The sequence below is a fragment of the Cadophora gregata genome (assembly GCF_030347475.1).
Source record: "Cadophora gregata isolate MNR1 chromosome Unknown scaffold_6, whole genome shotgun sequence".
NCBI classification, from domain to species: domain Eukaryota; kingdom Fungi; phylum Ascomycota; class Leotiomycetes; order Helotiales; family Ploettnerulaceae; genus Cadophora; species Cadophora gregata.
The window spans coordinates 1715022-1732614 of NW_026695929.1; the positions used below are offsets into that span (position 1 = coordinate 1715022).

General features: G+C 49.9%; 4 protein-coding genes across 6 annotated transcripts; 2 read left to right on the forward strand and 2 right to left on the reverse strand.

The window, feature by feature from the left end:
- Positions 1-122: 122 nt before the first annotated feature.
- SIN3 (Transcriptional regulatory protein sin3) lies at positions 123-7018 on the forward strand. Its single transcript, XM_058506017.1, has 10 exons — positions 123-240; positions 316-1055; positions 1336-1436; positions 1516-2086; positions 2147-2554; positions 2658-3068; positions 3600-4040; positions 4090-5334; positions 5385-6704; positions 6760-7018. The coding sequence occupies exons 2-9, from the start codon at positions 405-407 to the stop codon at positions 5928-5930; spliced, it is 4374 nt and encodes a 1457-aa protein (XP_058358540.1). The 5' UTR covers positions 123-240; positions 316-404; the 3' UTR covers positions 5931-6704; positions 6760-7018.
- On the reverse strand, positions 6698-9735 carry ONS95_012389 (uncharacterized protein). Its single transcript, XM_058506018.1, has 2 exons — positions 9066-9735; positions 6698-8997 (listed from the first exon to the last, which is right to left on the reverse strand). The coding sequence occupies exons 1-2, from the start codon at positions 9411-9413 to the stop codon at positions 7162-7164; spliced, it is 2184 nt and encodes a 727-aa protein (XP_058358541.1). The 5' UTR covers positions 9414-9735; the 3' UTR covers positions 6698-7161.
- A 113-nt stretch (positions 9736-9848) lies between these two features.
- Positions 9849-14986, reverse strand: ONS95_012390 (uncharacterized protein). Of its 2 annotated transcripts, XM_058506020.1 has the most exons (7): positions 13018-14986; positions 12837-12962; positions 12526-12784; positions 12251-12470; positions 10909-12205; positions 10357-10847; positions 9849-10302 (listed from the first exon to the last, which is right to left on the reverse strand). In XM_058506020.1, exons 1-7 carry the CDS (start codon positions 13231-13233, stop codon positions 10254-10256), a joined length of 2658 nt encoding a protein of 885 aa, XP_058358543.1. In that variant the 5' UTR covers positions 13234-14986; the 3' UTR covers positions 9849-10253. The 2 variants fall into 2 exon arrangements, with proteins under 2 accessions (XP_058358543.1, XP_058358542.1); XM_058506019.1 differs by having other exon boundaries at positions 12251-12784; positions 13018-14357.
- A 244-nt stretch (positions 14987-15230) lies between these two features.
- Positions 15231-17434, forward strand: ONS95_012391 (uncharacterized protein). Of its 2 annotated transcripts, XM_058506021.1 has the most exons (4): positions 15231-15786; positions 16211-16289; positions 16353-16557; positions 16619-17434. In XM_058506021.1, the coding sequence occupies exons 1-4, from the start codon at positions 15354-15356 to the stop codon at positions 16673-16675; spliced, it is 774 nt and encodes a 257-aa protein (XP_058358544.1). In that variant the 5' UTR covers positions 15231-15353; the 3' UTR covers positions 16676-17434. The 2 variants fall into 2 exon arrangements, with proteins under 2 accessions (XP_058358544.1, XP_058358545.1); XM_058506022.1 differs by having other exon boundaries at positions 16211-16557.
- The last annotated feature ends 159 nt before the right edge of the window (positions 17435-17593 follow it).

The window sequence follows — 17593 nt, forward strand, 5'->3', positions numbered from 1 at the left end:
ATGTGCTGGCGAGGCTGTCTATCAGCCTTCTCCAGTGACGGGATTTGCCGATTTTGGTCAGGGGTGGCAGTTATCGCATCACTTCACTCTGCAAGTGCTCTGCCCTCCTCTCCGCCTTTCATCACACTTCACTCTCCCACGTCAACCACTCGAGTAAACATTCGGCACATCGTAAAGTCACTCGGAACCTAGTCTCAAGCTTCACTGTTTACAACACTCCATGCCTGAGCCGTTTGGCACGTATGAGCCCCTTCTGCTACTTCTCTCTCCATTACCACCAGCAAAGCAAGAATCAACGAGGCTAACACTCAGTAGAGCGCATTATACCTACGCATAACGATAGACTGGTTCAACCATTTCTCCGAAAACTCCCCTGAACCCTTACGGACATCCACTTACTGATCATGAATTCCCAACCTCATGGTCCGCCTGGGGGCTTCGACCGAGAGCGCGAAATCGAAGAACATAACAGGCAACGTGCAATACAAGATGACCTTGCACAACGGGAACGCGAGCGCGAAATCAATGAAAGACAAGATAGAGAGAGACAACACCGAGACCAATATCAACCAGCTCAACCCCACCAGAATAGCGCCAGCTCGCTTCCCCTTCACCAACCTGTAGCATCTCGCCTACCAGGCGCCATTCATAGCCCTGGAGGACTTCTTGCAAACCACGGTGGCGCCCCTCCGTCTGGTCCTCTCGGTGCTCCCAGTGGCCCTGGGAATGCATTCGGTGGACCTCTTCATGGCGAAGCTCGCCCTATCCAGCACAACCCACAGCAAGCTACCAACCAGCTTCAGCAGCAGCAAGGCTTTGGGCCCAGCATCATGCACCACAATTCCGTTGGTGGTCCTGGGGGAAATGCTGCATTTGGAGGACCATTACAACAGCAGCAGGCCCAGCAGCAGCAACAGTCGGCTCAACAGCAACAACAGCAAGAAGCCGTCTCGCGATTGCAACAGGCCCTTCCATTTGGCGGACCTATTCCACAAGGGCATCAAATGCCCGGAGCTCCTGCGTTGGGACAAGCGGGACAACAACCGATATTGAATGTGAGTTTCCGTCTTATGACATTCACCCCCCTTCATTGTCACTATGCCTCCATTCTCCTCATATTATGCGCACATCCCCTTTTCGGCCAGCTGCCAGCACCAGTATGATCGATACAGCAGGTTCTCTATCTCTCACTGTCATTTTGGGGCTATTGATGACTCTGAATGTCATCGAACTTGGCCTTGGATGCAGGCTAGCACAGTCCCATAACCTTTTCTTACCTCACTCCACTAAAGTCTCAAAAAAATGTTTCAGTACTGACTGAATATTAATGGGTAGGACGCTCTCAGCTACCTCGATCAAGTTAAAGTGCAGTTCGCCGACCAGCCAGACGTGTATAACCGGTTTTTAGATATCATGAAAGACTTCAAGAGTCAAGCGTATGTGACGGATCTCTTTCAAAGCTTCGGCTCCGAAATTCGGAGACTTCTTGATGATCGCTTTTGCTGATTTTCATAGAATCGACACCCCTGGTGTCATTAATCGCGTTTCCGAACTTTTCGCAGGTCATCCGATGCTCATCCAAGGATTTAATACATTTCTACCCCCCGGTTATCGTATTGAATGTGGCGCTGGAAACGATCCTAATACAATCAGAGTTACTACACCTATGGGCACAACTGTTCAGTCGATTTCAGGCGGGCGTGCTCTACCTGATGCCGTTGTAGCTCAAGGCGGTGGATACTACAACCCCGGACGACCCGGTTGGCAACAGCAACAGCCTCAGCACAGCATTGAAAGTCCAGAAGGAGTCTTCAGCCCTCAAGCGCAAAGTGGAGCGCAGATCTATAACCCAGCTCCTCCACAGCACGCTTACGAAAACGCAGCGGCTGTCACTGCTCACCAGCAGCAGCAAAGAGGTGTTTCTCAGTTGACAAACGCAGTAGCAACGTTGGGACATCCTCCAAGAAATGCGCAGACACCTACCCCTGGTGGCCAGCCAGGCATGAATAACGGAGCGCAACCTGGATTGGAGAAGCGAGGACCTGTCGAATTCAACCACGCTATCAGCTACGTGAACAAAATCAAGGTTAGTAAATTTACACATTCACCATCGCTTAGGCAAAGACAATACTAAGCTTCTCCACAGAATCGCTTTCAAGACCGACCAGAAATCTACAAGCAATTCCTTGAAATTCTTCAAACCTACCAACGAGAGTCAAAGCCAATCCAAGACGTTTACGCCCAAGTCACCACTCTCTTCAACACGGCACCGGACCTTCTCGAAGATTTCAAACAATTCCTTCCTGAGTCCGCTGCTCAAGCAAAAGCAGCCGCAGCAGCCAAGGCAGCGGAAGAAGCTCAACAGACCCAAACTCCTCAAAGTCACGGTCCTCGTGGAGAGCCAAAGATGCCACCGATCGGCAATTTCGCCGTACCCGCAAGTACAGGCAAGGAGGGCAGAAAGAGACCTCGCAATAGTGGTGTTGCACCCGGGTCGCAGCCCAACACCGTCGCAGAGAGTTCGAGAGCAGCACAAGCAAATGCAGGAAATAAGGTACGTAAAATCGGAGCAATGACGCGAGCGCCGGAGCTATTAGACTCGACTGTTTTTTCGTCATTTATTACCCATACCCGAGCAAAGCTAATCTGAATTGTAGAGAGCAAAATTGACCCATAAATCAAACGCTCCAGATGCTCCAGCGGTATCTCCGACATTGACGCCAATCATGCCTGAACCCATGCCTCCAACTTCTACTTCGGGTGCCACGTCCGAGGAGCTCGCGTTCTTCGATCGCGTGAAGAAGTACATTGGGAACAAGTCAGCCATGAACGAGTTCCTGAAACTCTGCAACCTCTTCTCGCAAGACCTCATCGACAAAAACGTACTTGTGCACAAGGTCAGCAACTTTATCGGCGGCAACCCAGACTTGATGAACTGGTTCAAAGTCTTCGTTACCTACGATGGCCACGACGCAGTTGTCGATAATCGTCCGAGGGCACCACCAGGCAAAGTCGCACTGAGCAATTGCAGAGGACTGGGTCCCAGCTATCGTCTCCTTCCGAAAAGAGTACGTATTCCCGTCATGCCTCTTCCAAGTTTTCTGTTATTGTGGATGTCGTTCTGTTTTTAGCGAGGTCGCGGAATGGTATTGTGAACGCGATCGTCGTTGTATTGTTCCTCCCCTCAAGGTTGAAGACCCTTCCTATTGCTCTTGGCCAGTGTCAAGTCACATCATCAAAACATTTCATCTTAATTCAAAGTACCTTCTACGCCCTTCTTCTATTTAGTCAAGCTTTTCCCATTACGAAGAAACACTACACAAAACCCGATTTCATTCCCACATGGCACCACCATACACTTATGTACCCTTCGAAATCTCCTCTTGCAGGAAAGAATGCGCTCCCAACCCGGAAGGGCTAGGGGTCGGAATTACCTGCGTATAGGGCATGCCAGGTGCGCAAAGCGCGCCTTGGAAAACAATTCGCCAGGCGACGCCTTCAAGGAGAATTTCTCCAAGCGGAGAAAGGTCTCACCAAAGCTGAAAGCTGCTGTCAAGAAGAAGACAATGTTTTGGAATCGTATTGACCAGAACCACCAGGAACGTTTAAAGCCGTGTTCCGGTCGCGATGAGATGTGCCACGAAGTTCTCAACGATAGCTGGGCATCGCATCCTACTTGGGCATCAGAAGACTCTGGATTCGTTGCTCATCGAAAGAACATATACGAAGAGGGCCTTCACCGCATTGAAGAAGAACGACACGACTATGATTTCAATATCGAAGCCAATGCCAAAGTCATCCAGCTTCTGGAGCCCATCGCCCAGTCAATCCTTGCCATGAATACAGAGGAGAGAGAGAGCTTCCGCATGCCAATCGGACTCGGTGGAGCATCCCAAGCCATCTACAAGCGTGTACTCAAGAAGGTTTATGGTGAACGTGGTCCAGAAGTTGTGGCAGATTTGTTCAAGGACCCTTGCGCTGTGCTCCCAATCGTTCTGGCTAGATTGAAGCAGAAGGACGAGGAATGGCGCTTCACTCAGGTAAAATACCCGGTCTGTACTACAGGAAAACATGCTTACCTTCATTTAGCGCGAGTGGGAGAAGGTCTGGGCTGCACAGACTTCCAACATCTACCTCAAGAGTCTCGACCATATGGGCATTCAAGCCAAGCAATCGGACAAGAAGAATTTCTCCGCAAAGCACCTCATCGATGCGATCAAGGCCAAGTATGAAGAGCAAAGACGCCAACGAAGCCTGAAGGGACGAGCGCATGCCTATCAGTTCGCCTACAACTTCACAGATCGTGATGTCATCCTCGATGTCCTCCGTCTCATGCTTGTCTACGTTTCAAACGCCAGCCAACACAATCCAGCTGAACGAATCCGCATCACCAGTTTCTTTGAGAAATTTCTCTCGCAATTCTTCGACATCTCAGAAGATGACATTACTCGTTGCAGTGCCGGCATCGACCGTGGAACTCCTGATGACGATTCTGAGGACACTGCCCATGTCGAACTCACCAATGGCAGAGGCAGACGCGGTGGCAACGGCAAGAAGACCGATCTTCGTCGCGGCGTTTTGGACAAAGCCAGGAACGGAGTCAGAGGCCGGGGCCAGAAGGATGATAGTGCTACTGGTAGCAAAGAATCTACGCCAGACGTGGAATCTGTCGCAGAAGATGATGCAGATGCTTCAGAAGAGCCCATCAACCGAGTCACTGACCAACGCTGGACGACTCTTCCTGGTGCCATTGAGTTGGGTCGCACCGTACAATACCCCGGCCTCAGCCCAGACCAACCATTCAAGCGCGATTGGTACAGCCTCTACGCGAATCAAAGCATCTTCGTCTTTTTCAGCGTCTTCCAAACTTTGTATCGCCGGTTCAAGGAAATCAAGGACAGCGAGGATTCCGCGAGAGAGGAGGGCATCAAGGCAGCGAAACCCAAGCCTGCAAAGGTAATCGGCTTGGTTACTGAGCATGAGGACTATACTGCTGCAGCGCTCAACGACCCCACCTTCTACTACACCAAGACTTTGGAACATGTCACGCATTATATCGAGGGCGACGTGGACGACACAGCATACACAAGCTGGTTCCGACGATACTACTTGAAGAAAGGCTGGCAACTGTACACCATCCAAGACCTTCTTAAGCATATCTCCAGACTCGGCGCTGTCTGCTCCAGCACCGACATCAAAGAAAAGACACCTGACCTTGTTGAGGCCTTCTATCAGAACAGAAAGCACGAAGAGACTTCCTTCAATACTGAGATCAATATGAGAAAGCAGGCCGACAAGTATATCAAGGACCAAGAGCTTTTCCTGATCAAATGGGTAAGCCTGGTCCATTCTTTGTCCTTGAACTTTACTAACAAAATGTACAGTATCCAAACAAGAGTCAAGCCACATTGAAGTGGGTTCAGAAGGAAGAAACTACTTTTGACATGGACGACATGGAACGCAAGGAGCGTTGGCAATACTACAACTCGTCCTATGTGCGTGCCGAGCCAACTGAGGGCGTTCCTCGCGGCAATCTTCAGAAAGTCCTCCTCTTCCGCAACATTTCTGGTGCCGACAGTGACTTCGACGAGGGCAACCCAAAGAAGCCATTGATATACCACGAGGACTTGAACCTGCGCATCGAAGTCAACACATACAAGATTATCTACCGCGAGCCAGGTACTGAGTGGTTCTTCTACAGTGGCAACCCTCTCACTTACGATCCCGAAACCAACGAGAGTGCTGCTCGCGAGCGTCTTCGCAAATTCGAGAACGTCCGCACTGAGCGCTTTAAGGAGAAGTTTGAGATGAACAATGCTTGGATGAAGGGCCTCGATCGTGATGAGGTTGCTAAGGTCAACAATGACTTTAGAAAGTGGATTGATGGCGACCAACCTGCTGCAGCTGAGCCTGAGCCTATGGTCCAGTGATCTTCCTCTGTGAATCTTACACCTGTATCGCTAGGACGCAGGCCTGCTATGGCCTCTTCATCACATATCGACATCAATATGCTGCCTGATCATGTTGTCTACGAATTCCATTTCCACTACATCGCTCGATATCCGACTTGGTGCGACGCAATAGCCAGACAGAATTATTTCGAACATACATCTTTGCATGGGATTTTCAATTTGCTTCGCCTTTTCTTCATTTTCTCTCCTTGATCATATACAAAAATGGTGTACTGCGCAGGTGGATGGACGGCGTGTACACACCACGGGCGCGATTTTGATATTGATTCGTTTCATGAGTTTTCTTCGTTGGCTTACTATGGTGCGTTGCTTTGCACTGCGACTGGGTGGTGGGACGGCTGGATGGATGTATAATAGATCCGATCAATTGATCTCTGCTTATACTTAACAAAGGACCCTGTGATTCAAGAGAAGGCAATAAATAATCGTATGGGATCGTCTCATATGGACCGGTAAGTTCTGTCTCTAAAGACCTTGCTACTACGTCATAGTAGCTGTACGAAATCGCTGACCCAGCTTGTGAGTAGAGACTGGGCTAAACATCAGAGACCCTTACAACTAAACCTGATTTCTGCATGCCTCCTCGTGATCTCTGATTTTTCTCTTCTTTGACGGGCCTAAATTTTCAGCACTGCTCCTCTTAGTTTAGTTGGTACGTTCTTTCTCCAAGCTCCAGATCACAGGCGTAATACATCCAACCACCTAGCGACTTGTACATCATCACGTATCTGTGTAAGTTCATATGCTTACATTTCTCACATAATCCCTAGCAGCTAATACGATGGAGTCCGGAAACATCAATTGGGCTTTGCATTCTTCAGAGTAGGTATATCGTATCTCTACACAGTCACACACGTCCATAACAATGATCCTACACTCCCCGCATCGATCCAAAAGAGAGCCAGCAAGGCATAAAGAAACGCCATCCCATGCTTGCGTGAACAATCACCTAACCCAAGAGCTGGTATCGTATCCAAGTATATAGTACAAGAAGAAAAATTGAAATCTGCAGTTTTTAACCGGCCCCGTCCTCATGACCGCTGCTTTTGTGATCCTTGCCTTGGAATGCGCTCTGTGTAGCTGTGGGAGTCATGATTCGCAAGTGCAGAGCTGGGCTTTGGAACGTCGTTTTGTCTCCTTCCTTCCCTATCTTATCGTTTCATATCGAATCCAACATCGAGTTACAAGCTCATCCATACCTTGCCAAGTACAAATACACCAAGACCGCAATCCATGTGATACGCCACGTACTCGTCCAAACTTCCCTCCAAATAACACCCAAGGGCGTCCTCTGCTTTCCAATTACAAAATCACTTCTCTTCTTTCCAAAATCATCAAGATACCTTGTCGAGGATCCATTGCTCTTCGCTAAAGAAGGGTAACTCCCAGCACCGTTCATCAATGGAGGCGTAGCGAACCCCACTTGCGATGCTGGTAAGCCGTAGCCTGTCGCGGGACTGATGCTGCGTGTACGCGCGGCTGACGATCGAGGTGCAAGACCAGCGGTGGGGTTGGAGTGTGTAGATGAGGTGGAGGAGTTGGAAGTTGAGGCACGGTGTTGTGCCATTTCTGTGGCGGAGGGGGAGCGTTTGAGGTCTTGCTTGGTGGTTGGGAGGATAGACAAACCGGAGTCCTTTTCTCCTGGTGAGGATGCTGAAGCGCCAAAGGGTTCGAGGTGAAGAATTGGGGTTAGGATTGCGCGAATGACGATGGCGAGGATCGTGAGTCCTATCAGGAGCCCGTAGCGTATGAAGATGTCTAGCTGATCTGGGAGGAGACAGAGGTGGCTCTCAATTGTCAAGTGCCCAGTGGAAATAGATCGATGGCCGGACGGTGTCGAGTGCAACGGTACGCCGAAGGCATCGATAGGGTTCCACATGCTGAGCATGAGGAAACCTGGCTTTCGGACGCCCATGGCCCAGCTGGTGCTCTTGACCGTAATCTCGCGAGCGTTATTCTTCGCATCGGAATGTACGATTTCGCAGTAATCGTGGTCATCGCCAGAGAACACATGCCCTACGTTCCCTATACTCTTGATCACTTTGACTGAATCTGTCTCACTCAGGACATTCTGGTATTGATAGCCTCTTGAGATGGAAATGGCATTGCGGTGATCTGGTATCACGGGGCCAAGCTGCCCCTTTGGTGGTGTTTCCGGAGGCCAGTGTTCCCTTTTTGGTCCACAAGGAGTCCCTGGTTCTCGGTAGAGGGGAACATGTGTGAGCAGAATTGTCGGGAGTTCTGGTGCATCTGGGCCTGGGTCGAGCGTTGGTCGATTCTTGAAATCGGCTTTCTCTACATCCTCCACTTTGTGAGGATACTTCAGGACTTTCTCATCTCCTGCTATTATACTGAGCTCGCGGGCAACAGCTTTTCTCTTCATGCTCTGAACCTTGTCTAGAAAGTCCTCCACTGGTTTTGTGATATCCTTGTCTTCATGCTCTGAACCCCGAGCACTCAGAGATACTGCGTCGATCGAGACAAAGGTGTGGTTCCCAATGACATCCACCCTATTGCCTTCTCCAAAATACGTTTCGAACCTGTTCCGTATTGGGAGCTTGATCTTATCTCCAAAGCCCAAATCGTGATTCCCTGGTAATGTTGATATAATCTTCCTCCCTCTCTGCCACGCTCCAGCTTTCGATCCCGCCAAGTTCCAGAAATCGTAGAAGATTTTCCCAAATCGATCATACTCATGTAACCAGAAATCCTCACCATATCTCTTGCCCCACGTTTCCACAAAGCCCTGCTCGTACGACGGTCGTTGTCCGTTCGCCCAGGATGGATCATTCGTGTTTCCGTGAGCAGTTTTCCATTCCCGGCCCCCGTCAAAAAGATCTCCCAAAAAGAAGATCGTATCAGGATGCAGCATCTTCTGCAGGGATATATAGGACCTCTTCATGTAATTGTCCGTATGCATCATCGTGAACTTGTCCAGTGGCCAGGGCCGCCCTGGATAGCTATGAGGGTCAATGAGCTGGGGATCAGCAATGAGGATCAAGTGATGCGGCGTTGCTTCCTTAGGCTATTATAACATCATTCATCAGACCCAAATTCTTGCATATCTCAACTCGCTCTGGCAGCAGAACTCACCCATCTCTCCCAAGATCCCCAACTACAACTCTGTACACTGCTCTGGAATACCCATCTTTCACCCCACAGCAAAGCCAACACCCAAGCCAGCACAAACAAATGAGGGAGGCTCAGTAGCTGCCGCGGATGCCATCTCTGCCAGCGGCGCGGTACTCGTGAATGCGGTGTCGCTGTCGAGACTGGCGTGTATGCCTGCCTGTTCGTAGACGCGTAGCTCCAGAGTCGTTGCATTTGCGCTGCTAGACTCGGTGGAAGACTGAGCAGTATGCGCGAAAGGAAGGACGGCTGTTCGAGGAAATGGTCGCGGCTAGAAGAGTGCGAGTGGGAGTTGTAGTAGGAAGGCGCCATTGTTAATATCGCATTAGTCGATGAATAATGGCCATGCCGACTTGTGCTTTTGTTTTCGAATTCGTCGTCTGCGAATCACGTCCTTCCTTGCCTTGATATTCTCCTGTGGCTTGGAGATATTGGAAGCGGGTTGGGAAGGAGAGTGAGGAAGAGAAAGCCTTCACATGGGAGACGGTGGTGCAAAGCGACTTTCAGCTGGGGGTAGAAGTACAAGACAAGGTCTGGATGCTTGCTGGTTAAATTGCATGGCAAGCGAAAGTGTCGTCTGATGGTCTGGATCTCCCCCTGACCGATAAGCCGGACTCCGATAACGACTCAAGGGTGGACTAATAATAGACTCTTCCTGAATAGTGTAGATGTTCTGTAATTGCATATAAATACTGTTCTTTAGAAAACCGAGCATTCGCAAGCAAAGTAATTCTTCCTGTGCCTCGTCTTCCAAATATGAAAAATGGCATTGTTACTTCTCAACGTAGAGCTTCGCCACACAGCCAAGGGGTTACAGATAAACTAACCACACAGCTTGCTGTCCCAGTTCGTTGTATATTTGTCCTTTTACGTTGCTATCTCACAATTTATAAATCTTAGTTTGTAATTCCTGTCAAGCCAGGAAAGCAGGATCATAAATGCCATGAGTTCTATAAACCGTGCGAATTCCCCGGATGTTCCTTGTCCTTACCCAGAACGTCCAGCGAGGAATATTAGAAGAATAAATACATGATATATCTGATGCCAGAAACATTCAAAAGAACATATGAGATCCGCTCCTTCGGGAGTTAAGCAGTGTGTATCTCATCTCGTCTATCTCCCCGACCAGTCATATGCCCATACCTAAATTCCTCAGACCACCCATGTAAACGACTGTTTGACTTCGAACGAACTTTGTTCTCTGTGAAATGTGTTAGTTGGCACCCTGCAACGTTAGGGTTGGGAGCAAACTTGCCTGATATCAGCGGATGAAGAGCCTATCAACACATTGAACACTCCTTCTTCTGCAATCCACTCCTTCTCATCAGTATCATAGTAGCCAACAGAGTACTTGTCGATGCTCAGTACTGCATCTTGCGTCTCGCCAGGCTTCAAGAACACCTTTGCGAAAGCTTGCAGCTCCTTCTCTGGTCGTGGTAATCGAGACTTCTCGTCATGAATGTATGCTTGGACAATCTCGGCACCTTCGACACTGCCACTGTTGGTTATTGGCACCGTGATGGTGATCTTCTCACCATCGGCGAGGACTGTGCTGCTGATGACAGGATTTCCGTATGTGAATGTCGTGTACGAGAGACCGTGGCCGAAGGGGAAGAGTGGCGCGATCTTCATACGCTCGTAGTGACGATATCCGATGTACAGGCCTTCGCCGTAAACGACCTTCAGGTTTTCACCAGGCCAGTTGTGGTAGGTTGGGTTGTCTTCGAGCCTCTTGGGGAAAGTGGTCTAAATTGATGTCAGAAATCGTTACAACAATGGCTTTATCCGGTCACAGATGCCTACTTACGGGTAGTTTTCCACTGGGAGTCTTGAATCCAAAAAGTACATCGGCCAAGGCATTTCCAGCTTCTTGACCTTGGTACCAAGCTTGCAGAATGGAGGGTACACGATCTGCCCAAGGCATTGTCACAGGCGATCCGGATTGATTGACAACAATCGTTCTTGGGTTTGCCTTGATAACAGCCTCGATGAGTCGATCCTGGCTGCCATCTGCAGGTAGGTCCATTGATTTGCGATCATATCCTTCTGATTCCCATTCTCCATCTAATCCGACAATCACGATTGCAACATCAGCAGCTTTGGCAGCATCAACTGCTTCTTGCAGGTAGTCCTTCTTGTCCTCCTCTTTGTAGCCAATGCGAACACCGCCGTTCCCGTGAGTCCGGTTCTCAGCCTTCTGTCTCCAGAATGGTCGTAGCTCATTAGTCAGCTCTGCAACGAGTTGTATGGGTTTTCCAGCCTCTAATTGCATGTCAAACAATTGTTGTTGTGAATCATCAAACATAGCCTCGCCTTTCTCCGTCCAATCCCAAATGTCAACCTTGACCACGCCATCAACGTACAGGCGTCCAGCGCCAACACTTGAAAAACTCATGGTATGCAGGCCAGTTGTCTTGGGAGTGAGGGTTGTCTTCGCACGACACGACCAGATGTTGCCAACTTCCAGGGGTACAGAATCCCACAAGAAGAGATCTGTATTCGTACGATGTTGAATGACTCTTGGTTCACCGTCAAATTTATCACCAATGTAGAACTCGAGGCTGACACCTTGCTCACCAGCGGAAGTTGTGCAATAGTCAGCTGCTAATGGCAACCACTTGTATGTTTGGCATCCAACGGCATAAGATACTTCTTCTTCGGCGACAGCTCTGATGCTCTCTAGAGGGAGGGTGTTGTAGTATGGATTGAGACTGGCACTGCCTCCACCGCCTGCGATGGCTCGGTTGGCGTTTGGGCCGATGACAGCGATCCTGTCCGAGGGCTTGATTGGCAGGACGCTTCCTTCGTTCTTCAACAGAGTCAAGCCTTCGGCACCTGCGTCTCGGATCAGCTGGCGAGTCTCTTCTCGGTCATCTTCGCGTTCAGGTAGCTCCGCTGACATGTCGGTACCCTTCGTCCGCTCAACCAGGTAAAGTATATTAGCAACTGCATCTTCGACAGCTTTCCTGCTAAGCTCGCCGTTCTCGACAGCTCGGATTGTCTTCTCTCCACGCCACAGTGTCGAGACAGGCATTTCAATATCACAACCATGCTCGATAGACTCAACGAAAGAGTTCGTTCCGCCCCAGTCAGACATCACCATGCTGCAACATGTTAGCAAGGCCAGACCACAGGATCGGAAAGTTTACCCATCGTAGTTCCATTCGCCTCTAAGGATGTTTTTGAGGGTGTGCTCGTTCATATCTGCGTGTACGCCGTTGATGAGATTGTACGAGGACATCACTGCCCATGGGTTTGCTTCACGAATGGCAATCTCGAAAGGACGCAGATACAGTTCGCGTAGAGGACGCTCTTGTACCAATGAATCGATCTTGAATCTTTCCGTCTCTTGCTCATTGGCAACAAAGTCTGGATAGAACGTTAGAATAACACACGTGATCCGAAACGACTGGCTGAGACTGACGCTTGATCGTTGCTGCAACGCCACTACCCTGAAGACCGTTGATGTAAGAGGAGGCGAGCTTTCCAGTCAAGAATGGATCTTCTGAGAAAGATTCGAAGTTGCGTCCACCAAGAGGTCCCCGATGTAAACAAACCGTTGGTGCCAATAGCACTTGGGCAGATCGAGCCTTGGCCTCTGCTGCCAGATGTTTCCCGACTTGGAAAAGGAGGTCCTTGTTCCATGTTGCCGCTAGCGAGACTCCGCAAGGAAAGAGAGCGGCCTAGAAATCTGTTAGACTGATTTCGAACGTCAGCGATTTCAAAGTATCCTACCTTTGTGCCAGCCTTAAATATCGCACCACGAGCACCATTTGGGCCATCGCTAGTCTTGAAGGCTGGAATTCCTTTCTCGGGTATGGACTTTGATCGCCAGAAATCTGCAGCAGTGAGAAGAGAGACCTGCCATACCGTTAGCTTAGTTACTTCCAAATGTTGATGCCGTTCTAATGCCTACCTGTTCTTGGAGTGAAAGTGATGCGGCCAGAGCGCGAGCACCTGCCCTCTTGTCACTTGGCTGAGTGATATTTGCATTTTTGGCTATTGGACTGTCTGGTGGTGATAGCTCTGAGTTGGGTGTGTCGTTCGTAGCTCCACTTGAACGATCTTCCGAATCGTCCGCATACTTGTCGAAGATAGGGTCATTGATCTGGCTATCTGGGGATGCCGACATGGTGACCGGATGTGAATATGTTCTTGTCAGGACCAACACTGAGGGTATCAAAAGATGTCCTATGCCTTCCAGGCAAAGTGCTGAAGAGCAAACAGAACAAGGGAAATAACTTTTAGTCGTAATGTAAATCTATTGACCACCAGAGCGAAAGTAGAGGATGGTAGCTTTCCAGAGCAAATCAAGTCACGACGAGTTGGGAGAAAGGCTGTTATATACAAGAGAGCCTAGATAGGACTAGAGAAGAGTGTATGGATCAGCTGGCTCAGACGATATAACTCTAACCCGACGTTTAAGCGGATAAAGCAGGGCATGTTCCGCCAGTAATGAACAGGAAGAAAAGTAAGACGAGACGAGAATGGATACAACTCATTGAGGCGTGGCGGCTGAATTGCAAGGCACTATGGAGAGACTGGGGAGGCTGATGAGTACAAAGTCAACTGGCGGGCGAACCAGAACATGCTGTATGGGGCAACCGAGCATCCGTACAGACCCAAGTGTGGGGACTCTATGTGCATTTTCCCGCAGCCAGCGGCGGGAGCAAGAACCCAGTAGTGAGTCGTTGGGGGGGAGGGAGAAGATTGGGCTGGAGTTGGCATTGGGGTGAGAAATGGGTGACGGGGCTGCTGCGAGAAGACGGGTACGCTGGAGAGGTGTCCGAACAGGAGAGGGCGGACCGTCGACCGAATTCCAATTCTTAAACGACTTCTCTTCTCCTCTAGCCCGGCCAGGGATTGCGGTGCCATTTCGGTGGGGCAATTCTCGAGAAACGCTCGCAATGGAGAAGATGAGCGCAGGAAGAGCTTGAGGTAGATGGTTTTCCAGTTTGTGTCAGGCCAGCCTTTCATATCGAGTGTCAATCAATATTCCCCGTGGGTGTTACAGGCAAAGGGAGAATCCGATCAAGGCGGGATGCAATGGGATGTGGATGTGGATGTGGATGTGGATGTGGATGTATGTTGGGAGGCGAAAACACCAGTCCCAAGGGCTAGACCCAGACCCTGAGCGTGTGCACTGGATGCATGCTCGAGAGACAGGCAGACAGGCCAGTCACGTCTGCATGTGCAGTGCAGTGCAGTGCAGTAAATGCAGTGCAGGCCCAGCCACTGGCAGTGCAGTGTTGATGTTCAGCGGAATGCTCTCAGAGGATTGCCTGTTGCTGCCTGCCGCGAGGTTGATCTTTCTCAAGCACCGGCCGGAACACGGGCCGTTTCGCCACACTCAAGTTTCACAAGACCTGTCATGTCATCCGAATGGAAATGCAGAGACTACGACAAGTCGGACCAGACGACAGTGCTTGTTCCTTTTTGTAGTCCATCGCCGAGGCTATGGCTCTGGTAGGCGCTGAGTGCTAAGGTAAGTCGGTAAGTCTCCGCATACTCTAGGTGCGCAATGGGACCTTTAATGTGAGGTGGTGGTGGCAGCAGCCATCAACAAGTGAGAACGGGTACGGGTACGGGTACCTTGAACAGGGCAGGCTTGACGATGGGGAGGTTGCATACAGCAGACAAGGCGTGTATGGACAAGGCATGTAATTTGAATAATGCATGCTTGAGGGTTGCGGTGCGGTAGTGTATTACCCCGCTGCAGATGTGTAAATTTACCTACTAGATAGAGTATGCGCTCAGCACTGGCTGAAGTGCCATGCTGTCGGAGTCATGGCATGTTCGCATGAACAAGCATCGTGGCCAGGGAATTATTAGTTCAATAATAGAGGAAAATACACACATCGATGGTAATGTGCGCTTGAGCAAAGGGAAGCAACTCTGGTAGAGTCTAGTAGAGTCTGGTAGAGAAATCCGAGGCCAGGGGTCAAGACGCAGAGGAGTGAAAACAGATGGCAACGCGTGTGAGGCGCTGTCGGCTCCCTTCCCCGCTGCATCCATCATTCACCTCGTCTGTCCAGCCAATGCCTTCTCGGGATCTAATCTAATCTACCCCACTTCTGAAGTGAACCTGGAAACGTCCAGCACAGCAAAACACAATTGGCCGTCTCCCGCCATCAACAACAAATCTGGAAACTCCCCGCCATCTTCCCCGCGACTTCAGCCAAATTACAGACGAAGCTTTCAGCCTTTCTGTCTTATGTATTCCACCATCTCGTCTCGCCTCGCCATGAATCCATGTCCATGTCCATGCCCTTGTTCCTGTCCGTAACACCGCATCAGATCTACGCATCCGCACCCACATCTACACCCGCATCTCTGTCGCTGGTCCATTGCCATCATTCCGACGCTATGGCTGAGACACCCGGCAATAACCACTTAGAGCTCCCAGACGAGCCTCTTGAAGCTCTTGAAGAGCCCCATCAGGTGCATCTCAATTCTCCGGCTCGCACATCCGCGGACAGCCCTGACAGAAGCGCGCGTGAAGCAACAGAACTGGCGCGTATTCGGAGCAATTATACTAGGGCCTCGTCCTATCACCACGCAGGGTCTAGTACAGGCTCACCGAAGCCAGATGGCCTTCTGGAACGTTTCAACGACACCATCAGAACCTTCTGGCGCCGTCAGATAAGCATCACCGTTGCCCACAGCACATGCAGAGACCACCTTGGTATGTTACAGCAGTATCTTCCCCCTCCTCCCATTTTCTCTCCACCCGCTCCCATTGTAGCCCCCAACCCCCACTCCCATCAAGCTTCCCTTTCTTTATTCTCGCATTATCGGGACGACTCAGCACTTTGTCCATCCTTGCTGCCTGACTTGACACTCCGGAATTGGTGGCTGGCAAGCCTTCTCATGCAGATAGTCATCTGCTGTTCTTATTTTAGTGTGTCACGAAGTTCTTTGCAAGTCAAAGTCCTGCTGAAACCGATGAACAATCCTCGTCTAACCCCTTCTATCGATGAGGTAGTATGGGAGAACACGCCGGATCACGCACCGTGTCACGTTGTTCCCTGCCTGCCAGCCGTTGCCGCCGTTCCAGGAATCCTGTATGGGCATCCCATTTTAATGAATGTCACTAACAGCACACATAGCTTTGGAACGCACATTTCTTGGCTACTTGAGGACTTCTCTTGCCCTGTCGATGCTCGGCATTGTAGTGGCTCAATTATTGCAAGCACACTCCAACATTAATTGGCTCACTGGGATATATACTGACGGGTGATGTGGCCGTAGCCGACTTCAGCACTCTCCAACGCCAAACCCTCACTTCGGCTTCTTCGTCCTGGGAAAACCGCTGGCAATAATCTGCCAGGGAGCTGCAATTTATACAATATTAATCGGGGTCTTCAGGACATGGAGATCACAAAACGCAATCGTTAGAGGAAAGGCTATTTCTGGTGGCTATGAGATCGTTGCCCTGGCTGGAGGAGTCTGCGCCGTGAGTCTATCTATTAGAGTCTCTCAGTTAAGCAAGCCACATGCTGATTCCATGCAACCAGATCTTGATTATGTTCACCGTGCTTCTCACCGCAGTCGACATATCGAAAGAGGTCTGACAATCATCGACCCCCCCCCCCCCCCCATGATCAGAACTCGATGATAGGCAAACCGAGCCGAATGTACCCTGATAACGTGGTGACATTTGCCAGAAACTACCGGACGAAAGTGTGATGATTGGAGGCCTTTCTCGGCATGAAGAATCCTTCAATCATGACCATCTGTGTGATGCCGGTTAAGAGCAGCATCAGAGGGGACCATGCATGTCTTCACATGCCACAAGAGATATTAAAGGTAATATCAAGAAACTCTTCAGACGTACCGGAAAGGTTCCAGAGACAAGATAGCCTGGATCGGAAACAATGAGGCAACGCTTGGATAGAGTTTCTGGCACCTCGCCGGTTCATTTCTGATATTCGAGGGACCAGTTGATGAAACAGGAACCGTGCTCGCCGTTCATGTAACCAACTCGGAGCTAAGTGCCACGATATCTATATAAATTGAGACGGCAAATCCCAATATGCTGATCTCTACATTCGCCACTTGAGACAGTACAAGAAAGATGCTGAATTCTAATAATCTTAGAATGTCAGGTGCTTTGACGACTTTGCGAAATGGCCTCGTGAGGAGAAATCTTTCATCCCGACCTGTAATCCCGCTCATAATAACCTTTTCTAAGGATGTTTACCCCGCTCTCCCGACAAGTGGAGACGGTGGAGAAATTCGAGGCTAAGGTACCTATAGTCATGTACATACATACTCTGCCTAGCTAGGTAGCTTAGGTAACCTGCCTAAGATGTCGACTGATATGTTTGGATGCTGTCACGTGTGTTTTGTCTGCTGATGATGGTCACATGATATACAGTAGACAGCTTACTAAGGGCATGGAATGGGCCCACCTAACTGGTGCCTCAGTGAGCTCTGCATGTGCTGCTCAGTCCACTCGACAACTCTCGGATATCCGATTTCGCCCATTT